This window comes from Taudactylus pleione, unplaced genomic scaffold, assembly GCF_031769625.1.
Source record: "Taudactylus pleione unplaced genomic scaffold, aTauple2 ptg000404l, whole genome shotgun sequence".
NCBI classification, from domain to species: domain Eukaryota; kingdom Metazoa; phylum Chordata; class Amphibia; order Anura; family Myobatrachidae; genus Taudactylus; species Taudactylus pleione.
Genome location: NW_028284806.1, coordinates 639,730 through 658,183, shown reverse-complemented (window position 1 = coordinate 658,183; position 18,454 = coordinate 639,730). Strand labels below are relative to the sequence as shown.

The window sequence follows — 18,454 nt, the reverse complement described above, 5'->3', positions numbered from 1 at the left end:
AGGTCTTAATTTAATTATTGAGTAATTGAAGTCCATATGTTCTCAATTGTTATATTCCACAGATAGTATATAACCTTCAGTGTGCTTACTCTCTATAAGAAGACACAAATCTCACATGCATATTACTCTAAACAACGTATAAATTCAGGAACACTTCAATTGCAACAAATAAATGCATATATTCTATAAAAATATTTCTAAACCCTTGGCTGAATAGATATTAAACTTGAATAAAAAAATTGTTTTATTTAATTGGTTTCTTTCAATAAGAAGTCACTTGGTTTCAAGTATTATTTTATTTATATTTTTTTTCCACTTGTAATATATATTTATTATTAATTTAACATTTTATTTATTCGGATTAAATAATGCGTCTCCTACAGCAACACTGGAAAAAAAGAGGAAAAGGGTAGATTTTTTTAACATTTGTGTTCAGGATTGGGAAGATTATAAGGATATTATTTTATTTTGTTTTCATTTTGAAGGGTGGTCACACCAAATATTGATTTGATTTAATTCACTTTGCATTTTGTTAATTCATTTTTGAAAGCATTCTTACTTTGCAGCATTTTTTGCAGAGTACTGTATGTACTGTGTATTTATTGCTTTCAGATCTTGACCTATTTTAAAGGGCTGTCCCAACAATCTGTGCTTGGTTATTACTTTGTGCGCCTCTGGTGTCCTGCTAAAGTATATGCTGCTTCTTGTGTATCGTTCCTGGCTATCCCTGACCACGCTATCCCAATTATTCTTGTCCGCTGTTCCATTGTAGCCCAGTGAGGTTCCTCTCTTTCCAGTCCTTGTAATCCTGTGCTGAATTTTATTTAGGGGGCATGCATTTTAATCGCATGTACACTTATGGCTGAAGTAGCGTTTCCACTAGGCTGTTTTAGCGGGGCGCCGTGCCCTGCCTAATTTCGAAAAGGCAGAACACACCCAGCATCTATTCACTAAGACAGGAGCGCTTGGGGGCAGCCCGGCATGTCCGTACTTGCCGGGCACACCCCCAAGAGTGATGAAAATGGGATGTGTCTTAAATACACACCCCTTTTGTCTTGGCCGCGTGCATCTAGAATAAACACTACCTGAAGAGGTCTAAATGGGTTCACATGGGGCATTTGCCCGTAGGAAATGATGCGGGTGAGCATACGCCGTTATTCCTCATCTTTGGAGCATAGTCCATCTGACTTCCTTCCAACACTGCATCCAATCCCAAGGTTCTTACCTTGATAGTTTGCCATGGCCCGAATGAAGCTACAGGCTCTGTAATGACACCCAGGGGAACGGCCTACTTTTGTATGGACTCCCTTTAGGGGTAATTTGGTCTAACTGGACGACTTGGGAGCAGGGAACAGAGGGCCTGGGTACGAATGAGTGATGGGCGTCAATCTTGGTGCGAGATAAGATTAAAACTTAAGCAGGTATCTTGTAACCTCCAGGAGGCTCACATCAACCAACACAACAATTCCACTACATAGTAAAGCAGCACAGTAGCTTGTAAGGGTAACTACTACTAAGTAACATTACTAGCTTCCAGTGCCCTCAAGGGAATTCGATTTGCCAATGTCATCCAAATTAGCCAGATGGAAACCTCACTCCGCCACCTCCCTCCCTCCCCCAGACATGGCATTTTAATCGCGCCCAGGGTGGTGGACCTGCTTGGTTAATTAGCATGGGTATTGGCCTGGAGCATGGTGGAAAGGATCACCCCCCACAGATATGGCTCCGATATTGTTAGGATGGAGACATGGCGACAATTAAACAGCTAATAACACCATAATGTGGCCACCTGGTGGATTTTGTGCCCCGTGAAAAGCCATTGGAGGGGAACTTATAAATCCTATGAAGGGGACGGGTGAACCGGTTGACACACATTGGAAAGCAGTGGGAGGAACACACTTTGGAACTACTTAGATTAAATACAACATAAGGAATTAATTTAGTCAGGCAAATGTGTTCCAATGCGGGCTTGGCCTTTCTTGGCACGGTACAGGTGCCCCCCCCCCCGGCATAATGTGGACATAAGTACAAATGTGTTGCATTCTCATACAGAATGTGCTCCATTTCCGATGCCCCACTCTTGTTACCCTGTTTGGATATGACAGATCTGTTGTGCCCTCGACCATGGCACAGATCTTTTGTGCCCTTGGATATGACACAGATCTGTTGTGTGCTCTGCCGTAGGTAAATTATGTATAGAGTTGCTGTGTGTCAACCCTGAGCAATAAAAAAAATACATAAAAAATTTAAAATAATCTTGACGGTGCTGGTGGCAGTTGTTGAGAACCAACGGCATATGATAGTTCTTACACACTTAATGACATAATTTATCAACACTATTGGCAATTATTATCACATCAGACAATAAAGCAAAACAGTTATATAATAACAAAAGGGAAAAAGCAATTATACCATATTTTATCGATAACAAATAGGGTGCCAATATCTGATTAAAGAAAAATAAATGAATGCAGTGCTAGTATCAGAGGACAATTACATTATTTTTAATGAGGTTTGTTCATTAGATTAAAATACTTTACGACATACCAACAGCTTCTCACCAACTTAAATGATTACAATCACAACGTGGAAAATTGCTTTTAACCTGTGTGAACTCTCTGATGTTTTTGAAGATGTATTTTCTGTGCAAAACATTTCCGGCACTTAGCACAGGCAAACGGTTTCTCACCTGTGTGACTTCTCTGGTGTCGATTAAAATGTGATACATGTGCGAAACATTTCCCGCAATCGGAGCATAGAAACGGTCTCTGATTTGTGTGAAACTTTCGGTGTCTAACGCAATCGGATTCCTGCGTAAAGCCTTTGCCACACTCAGGACATGGAAACGGCTTCTCGCCCGTGTGAGTCCTCTGATGGCTAACAAGATCTCTCTTCTCTATGAACCGTTCCCCGCACTCTGAACACGGAAAGGGCTTCTCGCCAGTGTGATTTTCCTGATGTCTAACAAAATCGATTTCCTGCGCAAAACATTTCCCGCACTCAGGACACGGAAACGGCTTCTCCCCGGTGTGAGTTCTCTGGTGGTTAATTAGATTTCTCTTCTGTACAAAGCATTTCCCACACTCGGAACACGGAAATGGCTTCTCACCGGTGTGAACCATCTGATGCTTAAAAAAATCAGATTTCTCTCTAAACCATTTCCCACACTCGGAACACAGGAATGGCTTCTGATCTGTGTGAATCTTTAAATGCCTAACAAAGGCGGACTCCTGGGTAAAACACTTCCCACATTCGGAACACGGAAACGGCTTCTCGCCCGTGTGGATTCTCTGATGGTTAATTAGAGCTCTCATCTGTACAAAGCATTTCCCGCACTCGGAACACGGAAACGGCTTCTGGCCGGTGTGAGTCATCTGGTGCTTAATAAAATCAGATTTTTGCCTGAAACGCCTCCCACAGTCAAGACACGGAAATGGCTTCTCCCCTGTGTGTATTCTCTGATGGGTAGCCAGATCTATTTTCTGGGCAAAACATTTCCCGCACTCAGAGCATGGAAACGGCTTCTCGCCGGTGTGCACCCTCTGGTGTTTTTGAAGATGGGCTTTCTGCGTGAAACATTTCCCGCACTCAATGCACGGAAACGGCTTCTCACCCGTGTGACTTCTCCGATGCCGGTTAAAATGGGATGCGTGCGAGAAACATTTCCCACACTCGGAACATGGAATTGGTTTCTCACTTGCGTGAATGCTCTGATGGTCATCAACATCTGTTTTGAAACATTTACTAGACTGAGAAGGCATAAGTATTTTACTATCTCTATGTGCACAATGTGTAGTAATATCTGAGTTATCGGAAGAACATTCCTCATGATTAGAGGGATCAGATGATCTATCTGCACTGAGAGTTGTTGGATGTATATGTGGGCTAATGGGATTTTCTTCTGTTAAATCTTGGAAGATGTTTTTATCATCTATTTCACAAACTGGAGATAAAAGATGTCTCTCTGAGGGACACTTGTTATTGTGCCCATTTCCTGTAAAAAAAAAAAAAAAAAATTCTTTGCATCAATTAGCACAGAGGATACCCAAGACATAAGAAAAAAATATTGCAGAGAAAGGGACTCATTACTATTAAATGACAAGTGTTTAAGACAAGGATTGAGCTGTAAATACATTTTTTTTTTAAACTTTTTCTTAAAATGGCCCTGCCAATATAGATGACCGGGGAAGTCTAATTGTCGGGATGAGAAGAGAAAACAGTGACAAAAACAAATAAAATCAAAAATCAGAAGACGATGACGGGTATGAAAAATAAATGTGGTGTGTCAGATCTGTGAATAAAAATCTAACAATCACCCTGTGCTGAGGATGTATGAGGGATTTTTGTACTTACCATAAAATCCATTTCTCTGATTCCATGTGGGACACTGGAACACTGGTGGTGTGTGGAGCTCCTCCCCAATTATACCCCACCTTACCTCAGTTAAGTTTTACCAAGCCCAAGAAAAAGGAGAGAGAAGACCAAAACCACAAAGCCCAACTGCCTCACAAGAAATGGATTACAAAAGCACAAAATCACGATTTATCCTTCTTAAGCTGGGGGACACTGGAACAGTAGGGACACCCCGAAGCAGTCCTCAAGGGAGGGAGCGCGATGTAGCAGTGCAAAGCACACTGCGACCAAAGCTTGCATAATTGGACGCAACAAACCTATACAACAAGGCAAGGGTGAGCCCAAAAGACCAGGTGGACACCCGGCACAGCTGGTCAACGGAGGATCCCATGATGCCAAGCACAAGATGTGTCCACCGACCTAATAGAATGAGCCATAAGCAGAGGAGGAACCAGCTGACCCTGATCATAAGCTTTGTAAAGACGGAGAGCAGTGGAAAGGCCAAACGCCAAGGCCCTAAACTGAAAATGGTCATCTCATATTGCAAACTGAAGAATGGATTAATGATTTGTAACTTGTCATGTGGAAGGTTTGTCAGTCTGTCAGGACAGCAGGCCATCCAACGCTGATGCCTTCAAGACCTGCCACCCTTGGATGAGGAAGACTGACCTCTAGAAGTATGGGAATGTGATTTTCGGAATGGACAAAAGTAACAAAAGGAAGGTCCTCAGGATTCCTTTAACTACGGTGCAGACGAGGTAAGAAAAGAGCTTGTCCACCCTGTGTCTAGGGCGATAATCTTGTCTAGCTCAGGCATGAAGAGGATTTCTCTACAAAATGGGAGGGCCTCCAGGGATTTCTCTGACTCTGCATCCCCTTGCCAGGATTGCAACAAGAGAGTTCTGCGAGACGCAACAGCTGACACCGAGACCATACGAGACCAACATCAATGATGGCCTCACCCAGGTAAGGGGCCGACTCCTGGATATGATCAACTAAGGGAATTAATTTGGGGGCGTGGCCTGGAGTAGCATAGCGTAGGACGCTTTTTGCCAGCTCTCCCGCTAGATCATGTTTATATATCCTGTATATGTGGAAGCATTCTCCCCAGTTTTGGTGTACCTGTGGGGTATTCCTTCCTGTCCTTCCAGAGATACTCCGGTGAGTTCCCTATCCTCTGTGAGCTTACCTGTTGCCTGGTGATCTCTCCGGCCGGTTCCCGTGCTGTGGTGATCCTGGTTCCGGTGATATATCTGGCTGACTGCTATTTCTTAGTCCCTGGAGGTGATATCCGTCGTTCACGCTACATTGCTTGTGTCCTCTGCTCCTCTGGTCCGCCTTGTGATGCGAGGCGGGTTTGGTGTCGGCTGCCACCATTTTGGGTCTGCTCCGGTCTGGGCCTATTTCGTGAGGGTCTCTGTTTATGTAACTATGCTGGTGCTGTGTCTGTACTGCTTCAATATCTCATGATCCGGAAGCCATTTGGATCTCTCTCCTGGTGATTCCCCAGCACATCTGCAGCCTGATGACTTTCGTTCATTTGTCTCCTCTGGGGTTTCTGTTGGTGAGCTCTGGCGGTGTGCAGGCCATCGCCATCTTGCCACAGGGGCTTCCTTGTGGCTGCTGTGCTGAAGTTCCTGTACTGAGACAATTACTCCTATTGGATCTGTTTACAGAGACTCTGTAATGGTTTGTGGCTGTCTATAGCAACCATGTATAGTTATCTGCATCAAATCCTTCAGGCAGTCAACGCCTCTACACAGAGACTTCAGTGGATATAATTTCTCCCTGCGGTTTCCCTCAGAAGTTGTATGAAAGGGTTAAGCCGAATACCTACCTGATTTCTGAATTTCCAGTCCTCACAGTTGGCATGACCGCCTGTATCCTGGATTCGTTCGACGTAGCTGTGGGCCTTCGAAAGATTCCTTCAATGATCCTAAATGGTGCATTGAGATTACGGGATTTACTGTTTTAATATATTGTGTGTTTTCCTGTATCTCCTTGTATAAACTGGGATGGGACTGTTCCTTTAATTTCATCCTTTCAAGAGGCCGAGGCCTGGCCGGACTCATGTCTATTAATTTGCAGCTCATACTAATTGTTACTTTTAGTTTGTGTTCTAGATATCCTGTTTCCCCCCTTTTTTTTCTTTTATTTCATATCCTATGTGTTATATGTATATTTGTAAATTTTACAATACTTCTTTATGGGAGGAGCTCCAGTTTTATATACTGCGGTAGAGCTGGGTCTAGCCTAGCTTAGGTCATTCTGCAGTGTTCTTCCCAGAATTTTTTTCCAGCTGGGTGGCATCAAGAAGTAGCCGGGTGGGGGCCTTCGCAATTATGCGCGCGCCGGGAGAGCAGCCTGAGACCAATCCAACCCGACAGGTCTCAGGCTGCTCTCCCACTGGCTCTCAGTCAAAAGTGCCCATTATGCAGTGCCCCCTGTAGTTATCCCCATATGCAGTGCCCCCTGTAGTTTTCCCCTTTATACAGTGCCCCCTGTAGTTTTCCCCTTTATGCATTGCCCCCTGTAGTTTTGCTTTGCCCTTATGCAGTGCCCCCAGACTGGCCCCTTATGCAGTGCCCCCAGGCTTAATTAGTGTCCCTTATTCAGTGCCTCCAGGCTAGCCCCTTATGCAGTGCCCCCAGGCTTATATAGTGTCCCTTATGCAGTGCCCCCAGGCTGGTCCCTTATGCAGTGCCCCCAGGCTTAAATAGTCCCCCTTAGGCAGTGCCCCCAGACTGGTCCCAGCCCAGCCCAGAACTTACCTTAACTTGCTCGCCCTCCCACTCCTGCTGCCTCGCTCTGACTGGATCTAACTAGATCCAACAGGCGCGCGGGGCAGGTTCCTCAAGTCGCGGGTGACATCACTGGGAACGCTTGCCTATGAAGCGATCGGAGGCTTCTTTAGTCTCTGGTGACTTCAGAGGCCAGCGTTCCACAACAGGGTTCAGCGGGGGACAGTGCCGGGCGGTAGGCTGTCTCTGCCGGGCGATGCGCCCGCAGAAAACAGCCCGGGGAGAACACTGTTCAGTATATTGCCCTTATTCTTTATGTAAGTTTATTATCCGCTATTTGGGGGGTTTGGGGATTTATAGATAGGTTAGTGTAGGCTTTGGGGGGTGGATGTTAGGGGATCCAGGTATAACCAGGTTGTGTTAGGTTATACAGGGTGAGGGGTTATGGGGAGGTTTGTTTTGGGTATATGTGTTTTGTTTCAATATTTTGGTAGATATATATATATATATATATATTTTATTTTTTTTATTATTATTTTTTTTTTGTGTGATATCCGGCTAATAAATTTAGGACTTCATTGGTGGTGTACTTAAATATCTTGTTTTGCATCCTCAAATTTTTGTTGGTGAGATTCATCAACCCGCACGGCGCCTGCAGGTTTTAGTATACTCCTTTTTCTACGTCAGGGGTTTTCAATATATCCTGTCTGGTCTCATAAGCCTTCTTTACATTTTGTTCACTATACTGGTGTAAGTCCTTTTATATATCGCATTTTTTCTATATTGTCTGCCATGTTTGTTTTATTTTCTTTTATGTTTTTTGTTTGTAACTAAAAATCTCAATAAAAATTCATTGAATTAAAAAAAAAAAAAAAACTAAGGGAAGTAATTTAGATCTAGGACTTCCTAATCACAGACAATTGCCTAATTGGTCTTCTCATCTCTCCACTGCCTTATTGACCAAGGCAGAAACCAATGCTCCTGCAGCAACATAGATACTCTTCAAGGTAGAGACCAGTTTACAGTTGGAACTATCTAGAGATATTGATCCAGGGACCGGAATGGTTGTCTTCTTAGACAGACGAGTGATAGAGGTATCTACCAACGGCGGTGATTCCCATTTTGCTCTATCCGCTTGCAGAAGAGGGTAAAAATCAACCTCTGATAAGCCATGAATTTTCAATCAGGATGAAACCAAACTGTCGCCAGAAGGTCCTCCAGCTGTGGTGAGGAAGGAAAGTTAATAGCTTGCTTACAGTTCAAAAAGAGACACATCCTGAGTCTCCGGCACATTTGAGTCCGAGATATGCAATACCTGTTTGATGGACTTAAATAAACACTTGACAATATGAAACTCTCCAGGGTCATCCTCCACCAGAGAAGAAAGATCCTGGTTGGAGTCATCAAGAAGATCATCTTCAGACTGAGATGAGGCCTCTGAGTTCAACCATTGCCATTAGTGGAGGTTTCCTGGCAGGCTCCTGTTTTATGATCTAGGAGCATTACTGGAAAGCCTCGTTTATGGGTCCAGAAACTTCCCTATGAAACACCAGACCTGAACCAAAACTTGGATAGAACGTGCAAGCAAAGCCTTGAGCTCAAGGAGGCTCACTAGATGGAGGGAGATTAGGAAGCATAGGTCTCTGTTCCTCTAAAACATCCACAGTAAAGGACCTCTCAATGGCCCCGCCAAAGCTTGAGACGGGGAAGCACTAACATTCTTGTTGCCTGGTAGAAAGCAGCTGCTTTGATAGCTCCGACATTGCCTCAGTTAAGGTAGTCATCTCCAAGGCAGCCTCTCCGTAGGTGGTGGAGCACTCACAGCCAAAGCACCACCCTGGGCCTCCATCTTGAAGGCTGCACAAACAGCTGCCCGGGTCAGACCACGCCAGAGAAAATTTTGAACAAGCAAAAACCTTTGACACTGCTCTATTCTTGTCAGATAGAGTCCCCGCAGTATTACCCTTCCCAGACATTGGGCCTGATTCAGAGCCGTTCGCTATTTGTGGTCGTTCGTTCAAAAACAAGGGGTGGCTATTCAAATGATCCGTTCGCAAATTGCAGTCTGTTCACACCTCTAAGTCTGAACGAGCGAGCAAAACATACGCTCGTTTTTTTTATAAAAACGCCCCCTGGCCGCACGCACCATACGTCATGTCCGCTATTTATTAGATTAATCGAGTACATCGTACAGCGTATGAACTGCTCGCTATTCTTGTGGTTGGTTTTTTCAACCGCTATTTTGCGAGCAGTTCTGAGTTAAAAAAAAACAAGTGACGTGGTCAATGACGCTGCTGTATTAATTATGCACTCCCTTAAAACGCCCGTTTTGACCTTTAAGCACGCCTGCGTTCAGATCTCCACTCCCCGTTTTCAAGCACCTTCCCCTGTTACCACCCACATACGCCTCATTCTGTCACTCAAAATAGCAGGCCCTCGCTATATTGCGTACCAACGATTTTCGGCCGCACTGACTGGTTCGCGCATGCGTACTAAAAACCGTACGCATGCGCAGATGTGCGAACATCGCTCGGAACGAGCGTACTGCCGCTAGCGAGTGGCTCTGAATGAGGGCCATTATGCAGAAAGGGAAGAAAAGCTTGCAGTACAGGGTAGACAGAATAATTATGAAATTAGTATTTTAATCACAGCAATCCTATAAAGGGTAGAGGAGAAACTGCCCCTGCACAACCCCCAGACTAAAAACTCCTAGCAGTGACCTATACGTTATAGCAGAAGAACAATAACTGCAGCGTCTACAGAAAACCTGGTACATATAAAATAATAAACAAATTCCCACAGAGCACTTGCAGAATTTAGAGGGTGAGGAGGAGGAGGATTAACTAGCCTGTTCCAGTGTCCTTAGAAGATGGCTTCTGCCCTGGAGGAGAACGCCAAGCCTGAGAAGCTGTGTCTGGGGGTGGAAACATCTGGTGGGCATTATCCAGGCAGAAGCTCACCAGAGAGGGGGTGTGGACACGGTTAACTCCTCCCCTAAAGGACTGAATGACAGGGTGCCCCCAATCTCTCAGTACGGCTCCCCGGGACTCCAATCTGAAGTGAGGGGTGCCGGAGTCTCCGTCCAAGAACATATCTATACTTAAACAGTTTGCTGTAGTGACAGAACAAGGAGAATATGTGACTGTTCTGTACTTAGTGATTATTACTCACCTGTGCTGATAGCTGTAGGGATTTCCTCCTCCTTACACAGCTGATCACCCATCACATACATCTCCTCTTCCTCCTTTATATCTTCTACTTTCAGATCAGTCAGGTCTTCATGCTATATAATCCATAGAAAAAAAATAATATTATAATAATAATGTTCAACTTAAAAGGTTCGCCCATGTTTGACAACCCCTTCTTCATTGAATCATCTCCTGTACAGTACTATATGTGGCGGGACAATACAATAAGAAGGAGATTATTCATGAATGGATATACCCTCTAATGATGTGAGATGAACCATATTGATCTCACACTACTTCTCTACAGATCCCAGAGTGTACTGTCACATTAGTATTTCAGTATTTGGTAAAAACCTCAATTCCATGTACCTGATCCTCCTGTGGGACACTGTGGTTCTCCTCTGTATGATCCTGGGAATAAAGAGGATGGGGGCATCTCTCTGGGGTATTCCTGTTACTGGCCCCATCTGTAGGAGACACACAGTGACAGATTACACTGTATATATCTGATTATCAGATGATGTGTATATAGGTGGCCCCATAGCTGCTCTCCCTGTTACAATAAGTGACAGTCTCCTCTTACCCAGTGATGTGAGGGGCCGGTGATTCTCCATCATCACGTCCTTGTACAGACCCCTGTGTCCTTCTATATACTCCCACTCCTCCATGGAGAAATAGATAGTGACGTCCTCACACCTTATAGGAACCTGACACACACAATGATACAGTCATCACCCAGACACATCCCCTGGTGTTACTGTATAATGTCCCATTCCCAGCAGTCACCTCTCCAGTCATCACCCAGACACATCCCCTGGTGTTACTGTATAATGTCCCATTCCCAGCAGTCACCTCTCCAGTCATCACCCAGACACATCCCCTGGTGTTACTGTATAATGTCCCATTCCCAGCAGTCCCCTCTCCAGTCATCACTCAAACACATCCCCTGGTGTTACTGTATAATGTCCCATTCCCAGCAGTCACCTCTCCAGTCATCACCCAGACACATCCCCTGGTGTTACTGTATAATGTCCCATTCCCAGCAGTCACCTCTCCAGTCATCACCCAGACACATCCCCTGGTGTTACTGTATAATGTCCCATTCCCAGCAGTCACCTCTCCAGTCATCACCCAGACACATCCCCTGGTGTTACTGTATAATGTCCCATTCCCAGCAGTCCCCTCTCCAGTCATCACTCAAACACATCCCCTGGTGTTACTGTATAATGTCCCATTCCCAGCAGTCACCTCTCCAGTCATCACCCAGACACATCCCCTGGTGTTACTGTATAATGTCCCATTCCCAGCAGTCACCTCTCCAGTCATCACCCAGACACATCCCCTGGTGTTACTGTATAATGTCCCATTCCCAGCAGTCACCTCTCCAGTCATCACCCAGACACATCCCCTGGTGTTACTGTATAATGTCCCCTTCCCAGCAGTCACCTCTCCAGTCATCACCCAGACACATCCCCTGGTGTTACTGTATAATGTCCCATTCCCAGCAGTTACCTCTCCAGTGAGCAGCTGAATGATCTTGTTGGTGAGTTCCAGGATCTTCTGGTCATTGTGTCTCTCATGTATCAGTGAGTCAGGTGGAGGCACCGTGATGGGGCTCTGGGTCCTGCTCAGTCCTCCTGACACATGGGGGCGGCTGCAGGGTGTCACACACTCTACAGATGTCTTCTTCAATACTGTGTAATCCTGTGTAATTAAACATAGTGATCATATATTTTATTTATACTACTAAACCATGTCACGTCAAATCCCATAACACGACACTCCCAGAACCCCACAACATCCCCAGTCAGGTCCCTGTGTTAGTAATAGAGAGAATAGTGATGTCACTGGGACACTCCCAGACTCCCTCACCTCCCCAGTCAGGTCCCTGTGTTAGTAATAGAGATAATAGTGATGTCACTGTGACACTCCCAGACTCCTTCACCTCCCCAGTCAGGTCCCTGTGTTAGTAACAGAGATAAGAGTGATGTCACTGTGACACTCCCAGACTCCCTCACCTCCCCAGTCAGGTCCCTGTGTTAGTAATAGAGATAATAGTGATGTCACTGTGACACTCCCAGACTCCCTCACCTCCCCAGTCAGGTCCCTGTGTTAGTAATAGAGATAATAGTGATGTCACTGTGACAGTCCCAGACTCCCTCACCTCCCCAGTCAGGTCCCTGTGTTAGTAATAGAGATAATAGTGATGTCACTGTGACACTCCCAGACTCCCTCACCTCCCCAGTCAGGTCCCTGTGTTAGTAATAGAGATAATAGTGATGTCACTGTGACAGTCCCAGACTCCCTCACCTCCCCAGTCAGGTCCCTGTGTTAGTAATAGAGATAATAGTGATGTCACTGTGACACTCCCAGACTCCCTCACCTCCCCAGTCAGGTCCCTGTGCTAGTAATAGAGATAATAGTGATGTCACTGTGACACTCCCAGACTCCCTCACCTCCCCAGTCAGGTCCCTGTGTTAGTAATAGAGATAATAGTGATGTCACTGTGACACTCCCAGACTCCCTCACCTCCCCAGTCAGGTCCCTGTGTTAGTAATAGAGATAATAGTGATGTCACTGTGACAGTCCCAGACTCCCTCACCTCCCCAGTCAGGTCCCTGTGTTAGTAATAGAGATAATAGTGATGTCACTGTGACACTCCCAGACTCCCTCACCTCCCCAGTCAGGTCCCTGTGTTAGTAATAGAGATAATAGTGATGTCACTGTGACAGTCCCAGACTCCCTCACCTCCCCAGTCAGGTCCCTGTGTTAGTAATAGAGATAATAGTGATGTCACTGTGACACTCCCAGACTCCCTCACCTCCCCAGTCAGGTCCCTGTGTTAGTAATAGAGATAATAGTGATGTCACTGTGACAGTCCCAGACTCCCTCACCTCCCCAGTCAGGTCCCTGTGTTAGTAATAGAGATAATAGTGATGTCACTGTGACACTCCCAGACTCCCTCACCTCCCCAGTCAGGTCCCTGTGTTAGTAATAGAGATAATAGTGATGTCACTGTGACAGTCCCAGACTCCCTCACCTCCCCAGTCAGGTCCCTGTGTTAGTAATAGAGATAATAGTGATGTCACTGTGACACTCCCAGACTCCCTCACCTCCCCAGTCAGGTCCCTGTGCTAGTAATAGAGATAATAGTGATGTCACTGTGACACTCCCAGACTCCCTCACCTCCCCAGTCAGGTCCCTGTGTTAGTAATAGAGATAATAGTGATGTCACTGTGACACTCCCAGACTCCCTCACCTCCCCAGTCAACAGGTAGATGATCTCCAGGGTGATATGTAATATTCTCTCAGTCATGTGACCTCGGTCTTTGCCCATCATGAAAACTGGAAGAGTATTAGCCTTACTGGAAATTGCCAAGGGCGAGGTGACCTCTGCAGATATATAGAATATATGAGCAATGATAGTTGTGCCATAATATAGTGAACATGACATTGTTATGTAAATTATATGAAGTGTTACAAATAGATGAGTATTGATGTTACTGTTAACCAACTACAAGCTTAGATATTATGAAACTGGTAAACTGCTGACCCATACATTAGCAGTAATAAGCTTCCACTAATTATTTATTTATTTTAATTATTAAATTAGTGGATTTAATTTAGTATTTTACATCCCCTCACCTGAAAGGCAGAGATCCCCCACACAGTGCCCTCTTCCTTCACTCTCCCAATACAAAGCCCCCTTTTCCTTCACTCTCCCCAATACACAGCCCCCTGTTTCCTCACTCTCCTTATACACAGTCCTCCTCTTCCTTTACTCTCTCCAATACACAGCCCCCTTTTCTTTCACTCTCCCAAATACACAGCCCCTTCTTATACACAGTCCACTCTTCCTTCACTCTCCCCAATACACAGCCCCCTCTTCGATCATTTCCCAATACACAAACCCTTCTTCACTCACTCTTCTCAAAGTACAGTCCTTCTCTACTGACTCTCCCAAATACACAGCCCCCTTTCCTCACACTCCCATAAACACCCCCTCTTCCTTCACTCTCCCCCAATACACAGCCCCCTCTTCCTTCACTGTCCACCCTCTTCACTCACCCACTCTTCCCAAAGTACAGTTTCCCCTCTTCACTCTCTCCCCAATACACAGCCCCCTCTTCCCTCACTCTCCCCAATGCACAGCTCCCCTCTTCCCTCTCTGCTCCCCAATACACAGCTCCCCTCTTCCCTCATTCTCCCCAATACGCAGCCCCCTCTTCCTTTACTCTCCCCAATACACAGTCCCTAACTTCACACACTCGGCCCCCCTTTTCCACTCTTTCATTTATTCTTCCCAATACAAAGCCTTACTCTTCACTCACTCTTCCCAGTACACATCCCCATCTGCACTCAATCTGCCCAATACATAGCCCCTTTCCACTCTCCCCAATATATAATCCTCCCCTTCACTCACTCTTCCCAATACACAGCCCCCTCTTCCCTCACTCTCCCCAATACACATCTCCCTCTTCCCTCACTCTCCCCAACACACAGCTCCCCTCTTCCCTCTCTCCCCAATACACAGCTCCCCTCTTCCTTCACTCTCCCCAATACACAGCTCCCCTCTTCCTTCACTCTCCCCAATACACAGCCCTCTCTTCCCTCACTCTCCCCAATACACAGCCCCCTCTTCCCTCACTCTCCCCAATACACAGCTCCCCTCTTCCCTCTCTGCTCCCCAATACACAGCCCCTTCTTCCTTCACTCTCCCCAATACACAGCTCCCCTCTTCCTTCACTCTCCCCAATACACAGCTCACTTCTTCCTTCACTCTCCCCAATAAACAGCCTCCTCTTCCCTCACTCTCCCCAATACACAGCTCCCCTCTTCCCTCAGTCTCCCCAATATACAGCCCCTTCTTTCCTTCACTCTCCCCAATACACAGCTCCCCTCTTCCTTCACTCTCCCCAATACACAACTCCCCTCTTCCCTCACTCTCCCCAATACACAGCCCCTTCTTCCTTCTCTCCCCAATACACAGCTCCCCTCTTCCTTCACTCTCCCCAATACACAGCTCCCCTCTTCCTTCACTCTCCCCAATACACAGCCCCCTCTTCCCTCACTCTCCGCAATACACAGCTCCCCTCTTCCCTCACTCTCCCCATACACAGCCCCCTCTCTTCCATCACTCTCCCCAATACACAGCCTCCTCTTCCTTTACTCTCCCCAATACACAGCCTCCTCTTCCCTCATTCTCCCCAATACGCAGCCCCCTCTTCCTTTACTCTCCCCAATACACAGTTCCTAACTTCACTCACTCGGCCCAATACACCCCCTTTTCCACTCTTTCATTTATTCTTCCCAATACAAAGCCCTACTCTTCACTCACTCTTCCCAGTACACATCCCCATCTGCACTCAATCTGCCCAATACATAGCCCCTTTCCACTCTCCCCAATATATAATCCTCCTCTTCACTCACTCTTCCCAATACAAAGCCCCCTCTTCTCCCTCTCCCCAATACACAGCCCCCTCTTCACTCACTCTCCCCAAATCATAGAACCCTCTTCTCTCACTCTCCCCAATACACAGTTCTCGTCTTTGCTCACTCTCCACAATACACAGTCCCCTCTTCTATCACTCTGCCGAATACACAGTCCCTTGTTCTCTTTCTGTCCCCAATACACACCCCCTATCTTCACTTACTCTGCCCAATTCATAGCCCCCTTTCCACTCTCGCCAATATATAGTCCTCCTATTCACTGACTCTCTCCAATACACAGTCCTCCTCTTCACTCATTCTCCCCAGTACACAGCCCCCTCTTCACTCACTCTCCCCAATACACAGTCCTCCTCTTCACTCACTCTCCCCAATACACAGTCCCCTCTTCTATCACTCTCCCCAATACACAGTCCCCTCTTCTCTCACTCTCCCCAATACACAGTCCCCTCTTCCATCACTCGCCCCAATACACATCCCCCTCTTCCCTCATTCTGCTCAATACACAGCTCCCTCTTCCTTTACTCTCCCCAATACACAGTCCCTAGCTTCACTCATTCGGCCCAAATACACCCCCTTTTCCACTCTTTCACTTACTCTTCCCAATACAGAGTCCTACTCTTCACTCACTCTTCCCAGTACACATCCCCATCTTCACTCACTCTGCCCAATACATAGCCCCTTTCCACTCTCCCAAATACATAATCCTCCTCTTCACTCATTCTTCCCCTCTTCTCTCACTCTCCCCAATACACAGTCCCCTCTTCTCTCACTCTCCCCAATATACAGCCCCCTCTTCAGTCACTCTCCTCAATACACAGTCCTCCTCTTCATTCACTCTCCCCAATACACAGTCCCCTTTCCACTCTCGCCAATATATAGTCCTCCTATTCACAGTACTCCTCTTCACTCATTCTCCCCAGTACACACCCCCCTCTTCACTCACTCTCCCCAATACACAGTCTTCCTCTTCTATCACTCTCCCCAATACACAGTCCCCTCTTCTATCACTCTCCCCAATACACAGTCCCCTCTTCTCTCACTCTCCCCAATACACAGTCCCCTCTTCCATCACTTGCCCCAATACACATCCCCTCTTCCCTAATTCTCCCCAATACACAGCCCCCTCTTCCTTTACTCTCCCCAATACACAGTCCCTAGTTTCACTCACTCGGCCCAATACACCCCCTTTTCCACTCTTTCACTTACTATTTACTCTTTCCACTTTCCCCAATATATAATCCTCCTCTTCACTCACTCTTCCCAATACACAGTCCTCTCTTCTCTCACTCTCCCCAATACACAGTCCCCTCTTCAGTCACTCTCCTCAATACACAGTCCTCCTCTTCACTCACTCTCCCAAATACACAGGGCCTGATTCAGAGCCGCTCGTAAGCGGCCGCTCGTTCTCTCCGAGCGATGTTCGCACATCTGCGCATGCGTATGGGTCGTAATGCGCATGCACCAACCAGTCAGTGCGGTCGGAAATCGTGTGCTCGCAAAATAGCGAATGCCTGCTAATTGGAGTGACAGAATGAGTTGTTTGTGGGTGGTAACAGGGGAAGGTGCTTGAAAACGGGGAGTGGAGATCCGAACGCAGGCGTGCCAAACGGTCAAAACGGGCGTTTTAAGGGTGTGCATAATTAACAAAGCAGCGTCATCGACCACGTCACTTGGTTGTCTTTTAGCCTGAACTGCTCGCATGATTGCGGTAGGAAAATGCTACCACAAGAAGAGCGAGCAGTTCATACGCCTTTCGATGTACTCGAATTATCTAATAAATAGCGGAGATGACGTATGATGCGAGCGGCCAGGGGGCGTCTTTACAAAATAGCGAGCGCATGTTTCGTTCGCTCACTCAGACATAGAGGCGTCAACAGACCACAAAGAGCGAGCGCTCAATTTAAATAGCCAGCCCCTTTTTCTGAACGAGCGTCCGCAAATAGCGTCCGGCTCTGAATCAGGCCCACAGTCCCTTCTTCTCTCACTCTCCCCAATACACAGTTCCGTCTTCACTCACTCTCCCCAATACACAGTCCTCTGCACTCACTCTCCCCAATACACAGTCCCCTCTTCTATCACTCTCCCCAATACACAGTTCCCTCTTCACTCACTCTCCCCAATACACAGTCCTCCTCTTCACTCACTCTCCCCCAATACACAGTCCCCTCTTCGATCACTCTCCCCAATACACAGTCCTCCTCTTCTCTCACTGTCCGCAATACACAGCCCCATCTTCTCTTTCTGTCACCAATACACATCTCCTATCTTCACTCACTCCCCCCAGTACACAGTCCCCTCTTCACTCACTCCCCCCAATACACAGTCCCCTCTTCTCACTCTCCCCAATACACAGTCCCCTCTTCCCTCACTGTCCGCAATACACAGTCCCATCTTCTCTTTCTGTCCCCAATACACATCCCCTATCTTCACTCACTCCCGCCAATACATAGCCCCCTTTCCACTCTCGCCAATATATAGTCCTCCTATTCACTCACTCTTCCCTATACACAGCCCCCTCTTCCTTCACTCTCCCCAATACACAGCCCCCTCTCTTCCATCACTCTCCCCAATACACAGCCCCCTGTCTTCCATCACTCTCCCCAATACACAGCCCCCTCTCTTCGCTCACACTCTCCAATATACAGTCGCCTCTTCTCTCACTCTCCCCAATACACAGCCCCCTCTCTTCCATCACTCTCCCCAATATACAGCCCCCTCTCT

At 46.6% G+C, this 18,454-nt stretch overlaps 1 protein-coding gene across 4 annotated transcripts in view; it reads right to left on the bottom strand.

Annotated features, from left to right (window-relative positions):
• Positions 1-2,482: 2,482 nt before the first annotated feature.
• The window catches only part of LOC148506444 (uncharacterized), a 38,337-nt gene continuing 22,365 nt past the window's right edge, over positions 2,483-18,454 (bottom strand). For all 4 annotated transcript variants that reach the window (XM_088446749.1, XM_088446752.1, XM_088446751.1 and 1 more), the window contains 6 exons: positions 13,542-13,675; positions 11,795-11,986; positions 10,866-10,989; positions 10,652-10,749; positions 10,266-10,377; positions 2,483-3,994 (listed from right to left, as the gene is read on the bottom strand). In XM_088446749.1, the coding sequence (XP_088302875.1) occupies positions 2,601-3,994; positions 10,266-10,377; positions 10,652-10,749; positions 10,866-10,989; positions 11,795-11,986; positions 13,542-13,675 (2,054 nt within the window). In that variant the 3' untranslated portion in view covers positions 2,483-2,600. The remainder of the gene's footprint in view (positions 3,995-10,265; positions 10,378-10,651; positions 10,750-10,865; positions 10,990-11,794; positions 11,987-13,541; positions 13,676-18,454) is intronic.